The sequence below is a fragment of the Geospiza fortis genome, unplaced genomic scaffold (assembly GCF_000277835.1).
Source record: "Geospiza fortis unplaced genomic scaffold, GeoFor_1.0 scaffold590, whole genome shotgun sequence".
Lineage (NCBI taxonomy): Eukaryota > Metazoa > Chordata > Aves > Passeriformes > Thraupidae > Geospiza > Geospiza fortis.
The window spans coordinates 348,141-354,177 of record NW_005054402.1 but is presented as its reverse complement, the minus strand read 5'-3'; the positions used below and the strand labels follow the sequence as shown (position 1 = coordinate 354,177).

At 47.4% G+C, this 6,037-nt stretch overlaps 1 protein-coding gene across 1 annotated transcript in view; it reads left to right on the top strand.

The window, feature by feature from the left end:
• Window positions 1–1,433: 1,433 nt before the first annotated feature.
• The window catches only part of NAT10 (N-acetyltransferase 10), a 16,258-nt gene continuing 11,654 nt past the window's right edge, over window positions 1,434–6,037 (top strand). The window contains 8 exon segments of the mRNA XM_031061176.1: window positions 1,434–1,522; window positions 1,894–2,065; window positions 2,358–2,480; window positions 2,810–2,871; window positions 3,158–3,272; window positions 4,788–4,895; window positions 5,418–5,551; window positions 5,927–6,020. Coding sequence (XP_030917036.1) covers window positions 1,449–1,522; window positions 1,894–2,065; window positions 2,358–2,480; window positions 2,810–2,871; window positions 3,158–3,272; window positions 4,788–4,895; window positions 5,418–5,551; window positions 5,927–6,020 — 882 coding nt within the window. The 5' untranslated portion in view covers window positions 1,434–1,448.

Here is a 6,037-nt window from a genome sequence, read left to right as displayed (position 1 = left end):
GGGGCCGCCGCAGCTCCTCGGGCCCTGCTCCGCTCTGCTCCAGCGGGAATGGAACCCTGCCAGCCGCAGGCAGAGCAGCGGGGCCTGAGGGGAGGGAATTCGCAGGGACGGGGTTGGGAATGGTGTGTGAGACCTCCCTGAGGCGTCTCCTGGCTGGGAAGCTCCTGAACGACAGTGAAGCTCAGGACACGCTGCGGTGTGTGGGCTTGGTTTGCTTTTTTAACTTGTTTTTTAGCTGTTAAACTTTCCGGCCAGCTGGAGGTTTTCCCCCCTCGGTTCTGCCCTGTGGTGGTTTCTCTCTCGGGGTGGGCTTTGAGTTGTCTCGGAGATGGGCTTGCTGAAGTTGTGTGGAGGAAATTCAGTGCTAAACTCGTTTTTCTTCGGGGACTCTGGCCTTGTGTTTTTCGAGGGGGGAGGGAAAGAACAGCTCGGCAAACCCACGGTGGTTTAGGACAAGTCCATTCACAGAACCACAGAATTGTTCAGGGTGGAAAAGCCCTCCCAGACCGCTGAGTCCAGCGAGGCCAAAGCAGCCACTAACCCACGTCCCCAAGTGCCACACCTGCGTGGCTTTTTAATCCCTGCAGGGATGGAGACTTGACAGCCCACTCAGGGAAGAGATTTTGCCTTAAAACCAACCTAAACCTCCCCTGGCACAGCCTGAGGCCATTTCCTCTCCTCTTGTCCCTTGTTCCTGGGAGCAGAGCCCGATCTGGCTGCCCCTTCCCATCAGGGATATGTGGAGAGCCCCAAGGTCCCCCCTGAGCCCCCTTTTCTCCAGGCTGAGCCCTTTCCCAGCTCCCTCAGCCACTCCTGGTGCTCCATCCCCTTCCCCAGCGTCATTCCCTTCCCTGGACATGCTCCAGCCCCTCAGTGAGTTTCTTGCAGTGAGGGGCCCAAAACTGAGCCCAGGGTTTTGCCCTGCCCTGTGTTGAGCAGAGGGGAGCAATCCCTGCCCTGCCCCTGCTGCTGTTCTGCTCTAACTGCTGTGTAACTGATAATGCATTTATTTCCAGTCTGTGGGCAAATAAAGTCAGCTAATTATAAAAAAAATATTAAACTTAGAAAAGAATGAATTATTCAGGTGGTAGTAGAGGAATGTTGGCATTATTTGCTGATGGGTTCTGGCATCTCCCAGCTCTGGTTGTGTTCACTGAAACCCTCTGTGGAAAATCCATATGAATGGGTTACCCACAAGAGACAAAACTGTGTTTAGCCTGGAATTATCAGTGTTGGTTCTGGCAAAGAAGGGAGCTGAGGACACAGGAGGTAAAACCCAGTGTCCTGCAGCCCTGGAGCAGGCACAGGCACAGCCAAGGGGCCCTTCTGTTCTCCACGGTGGAAATGCAGCTGTAAAACCAAGGTTAGAAGAACTTTTTGCTCTGTGGTGTTCCCTGAGAGCTGTTTGTGAGTGCTCTGTGCCCTGGCAGGTTGTCATCCTCCACCACATGCTGTCCAAGGCCACGGTGAAGGCCAGGCCCTCTGTGCTCTGGTGCTACAAGAAGGAGCTGGGCTTCAGCAGGTGAGAGAGCCCTGGATCCTGCTGCTCCCTGGGCAGCCAGGGCTGCAGGCTGAGGAGAGGGAGGGAGGGGAAGCCAGGGCTGTTCCTGGAGCAGCTGGGGGAAATCTGCTCTTCCAGTAGTGAAATTTGGTTTCCATAGCAGTTGGCACTGGCAGAAAGTACCTCTGGTTTTTCTATTGTAGTTCTAACACTGACTCTGCTGCCCTGGGCCAAACCCCCTTTTTAACCTTTTTTAACCTCAAATCATGGGTTCCTCAGCTGTTTCACCTCAGTCATATTTAGGACTGAGCTCTGACTTCCAGGCTCAGCCTGAGCACACTTCCCTCAAACCCTTTCCCAAGAAAACTCCTGTGTGGTTTTTTCCCCTCCAGCCACAGGAAGAAGAGGATGAGGCAGCTTCAGAAGAAGATTAAGAGTGGGACTCTGAACATCAAGGATGATGATCCCTTTGAGCTGTTCATTGCAGCCACAAACATCCGCTACTGCTACTACAACGAGACCCACAAGATCCTGGGGAACACCTTTGGAATGTGTGTCCTTCAGGTCAGGAGGTCCTTGGCTCCCTAAAGGGCTCTACAATAACCAGTTGAAATGTTGCAGGAATGGGGTTTGTTGCTTCTGTCACTTCAGTTTTGGTGGCCTTGCTTTTCCCTCACGAGTGGTGTGAGGGTGAGGTGGCCTCGTTGGTAAGAGTTGGAACAGGGCGTTGCTTAGTGCAGATTTCAGTGGGAATTAAACTGTGAGGAATAAAGGTTTTAGGCTTTCTGTGCCTTTCAGTAGGAGCCAGCTACACTGCTGGACTCTGGGCAGCTCTGAAGTTCTTTTTACTGCCCAGGATTTTGAAGCCTTGACTCCAAACCTGCTGGCCAGAACTGTGGAGACAGTGGAAGGTGGTGGAATTGTGGTGATCCTACTGAGAACTATGAACTCCCTGAAGCAGCTCTATACAATGACCATGGTATGTGCAGCACAGAGGGTCTGTTCTCTACCAGCAGCTGCATTGAGGTGATGCTGGGTGGGTATTTATTGATCCTATTATGGGCTGTTATCCTCCTTCCATCATCTTTCCTGCTCCTTCTTTCAGGAGTGGGAAGAGATGAGATGGGATTTGTTACATTCAGGCATTTGTGAAATGCTGCAGATGTGGGTGTTTCACCACAAAGTCAGGATCCTGTCTGGGATGTGCTGTGGATGAAAATGGAGGGATAAGAATGGGAAAGAAGGGGTCACAATCCTGTAAATGTCACTGTCACATTTTCTTTCTGTTTTCTTCCCTTTTTCCTTCAGGACGTTCACTCCCGGTACAGGACCGAGGCCCACCAGGATGTGGTGGGGAGGTTCAATGAGAGGTGAGTGGCTCAGAGTGCAGAGGGGCTGGGCTGGCAGCCCAAGGAAGGTTCAATGAGAGGTGAGTGGCTCAGAGTGCAGAGGGGCTGGGCTGGCAGCCCAAGGAAAGCACCAGGAGCAGCACTGGGTATTCCTCGTGGGAAAACATCCCACAGGTCTGCCTTGGAACAGGCTGGGCTTGCAGCTCAGCTGTGGGGAGCTGTGAATTCTCTGTGTTTAGAAGAGAGTTCACATGAACCACCAGGGAGTGCTGCTGGTGATTTTACTGAGTTTTCTCTGCCTGCCCAGGTTCATTCTGTCCCTGGCCTCATGCAAGACCTGCCTGGTGATCGATGACCAGCTGAACATCCTGCCCATCTCCAGCCACGCTGCCAACATCACTCCTGTGCCCCCCCAGTCCCAGGTCAGTGAGTGATCCCAGCCCTTTGCCTTGCCACAAATCCCTCTGAGTTGGCCACAGGGTGTTAAAGATTTAAAAACAGGGAATTTTTTTTATTTCACCCTGATTTATATCAAAGGATGGCATTGCAGAGAGGAAGCAGAACGTTCTGCAAAAATTATGTGGGTGAAGCTTGGGGAGCTGTTTTTTCTATAGTCTAGTTTTTTTGGTTTTTTTTAATTTTCTGTCCCATCTCTTTTTGTGCTTGCCCATATTTATTAATTTTCCTGTACTGCTGCTCAGCCCAGTGAGGTGGAGCTTGATTGTGGTTGCATGGAGGGATTTCAAGCTGATGGACACAGGGGACAAGACCAATAAAAATACTTTTTTGGCAGTTAGAGGGTGGGAGAGCACTTTGGAAATAAGTATATTGCAGGCTCAGGACACAGCTGGAAGTTGTGGCAGTTGTTTCAGTTTCTGAGTTACACATGTCACATTCCAGGAAGAATTTCCTGAGGACAATCCAGACACATACTTGCACTGTTAGAAATGAATCCTTTCATCTCTTCCAGTTGTAGACTGCAGTAAAGTGGAACCAGTTTTAAACAGAAATCTTCAAGTACTTAAGCTGTGCTGTGTAGCCTAAGAAATAACCAACACAGGTTCTGTCAGAGATGGTAAAAACATTCTAATAGGGCACTGATTAAAAAATAAATAAATAATATAACCTCCTTTTATTGTTAGCTCAACACTGACAGCAGCACAAATGCTTGTCTGTTGGCTGGAGAGGCTGGTGCCTTTGGAATTTTAGGTTACAACCAGGAAAATCAGCCTTCATTCCCATCTAAAACTGGTTGCATTTGTGTCCAGGTTTATTGTTTGGCTATTTTTAAATTTTTTTAATGGGTTTTTTTTGGGGGGGGGGTTTGTTTGTTTTGTTTTGTTGGCTTTTTTTTTTGTTTGTTTGTGATTTTTTTGTTGTTGTTGGGTTTTTTGGTTTTTGGGTTTTTTTTGAGTTTATTTTGGGTTTGGTTTTTTTTTTTTTTTTGTTTGGTTTGGTTTGGGTTTGTTGGTTGGTTGGTTGGTTTTTTGTTTGTTTGTTTGTTTTTATTGGTGCTGCAGTAGTTCTTCCCCCTGCCTGGACACTGCATGTGAGAGGTGTAACAAAGATCATGAACGTCCAAAGACTAAAAAATGAATTAAATTATTCAGAAAACTCTTCTTTAATCTGTTTTTCCTATAAATGCCTTTCTGTAATTACTATGTACTGCAAAATCCTTCCCTTTTTTTTCCTTTCCAAGCCTGGGGAAGTCAGGATTGGGGAACCTCTTTGTGACCATTCTCCTGAAGATCCGTGGAAATTTAAGTGTTAAATACATGTCTGTCCATATAAATTCTCATGGTTTTGGGGAATACATTCTTCTTGTGGTAACTTTTCCTTCCAGATCCTTTTCTCTGCCTGCCCAAAGGTGTCAGAAGACACCACAAAAATAGAATTGTGCTGAAATACCCTTGGCTCATCCTGTTGTGTGCCCACAGGAGGAGAGCCTGGGGCCCCAGGACTTGGAGCTGAGGGAGCTGAAGGAGAGCCTGCAGGACACACAGCCTGTGGGAGTGCTGGTGGATGGCTGCAAAACCCTGGATCAGGTTGGTGAGATCCCTCAGGTTTAGCTTCTGTATTTTTCAGATTCTGTGCTGCTTTAGTGTGTAGTTCTGAGCTTCATAGTAGGGGATAGTAAGCTCTCTTCACAGAGTAGGGAGACAAAGCAAGGAGAAATTATCCAAATTTCAGGCCCAAGATCATAAACAATAGCAGAATGAAGAGAGAAAAACACGGATGGGACTTCATAACCTAAAGCTATAATTGGACAATTAACTCCAATATGCAAATGGACCAGAACTTATAACAGTGAGAGACCCCGTGCATTTTGTGACCATTTTGATTCATCTTGGGTGTAGCCCTGCCTGGGCTCTTGTGCTGTTCAGGGTGTATCCATTGAGGCCTTTTAATAAATCCCTGCTTTATTCTGTAACCCATCCAGCCTCTGTTCTAGGGCAGCCTTCACAAGGCATCAGGTGTGCTGCCCAGAGCTGAGCTTCTCTGGGTGGGGCAGGTCCCAGGGTGAGAGAAACTCAAACTCTGTTTTCTGGGGGTTTTCTAATCCTCAGGCAAAAGCAGTTCTAAAATTCATTGAAGCCATTTCTGAGAAGACCCTGAGGAGCACTGTGGCATTAACAGCAGCCAGGGGACGAGGGAAATCTGCTGCTTTGGGGCTGGCCATTGCTGGAGCAGTGGCTTTTGGGTGAGTGATCCCCCCCTCCAATCCCCCAGGCCTTATCTGCATCCCTGAGTTAAAAAAAAAACAACAAACCAAAACACAACCAAGATGACAGGATTGTAATATATATGTAATTTCCAATCTTAAATCCCTCCTTTTTAATCTTGTATCTTTTGATACAAGATTGTATCTTGACAAGATTGTGTCTTTTGGTCAAATTTTTCTTAAAACTCAAAATAATCACACATAAATCAAGATTAGTGTTCGTAGGAATCTGCTGTGTTTTGGTTATTAGGTAAAGTCAACCCCTCCTGTTAAAAACCCATCCTGTTTAGTACTTATGTGGTAAAATTTGTTAGAAAAGTCATTCAGCTCTTGTTTTGTTTTTTTTCTCTGCAGTTACTCCAATATCTTTGTCACATCTCCCAGCCCTGACAACCTTCACACTCTCTTTGAGTTCATATTTAAAGGCTTTGATGCACTGCAGTATCAGGTGAGGGGAGCAGACTG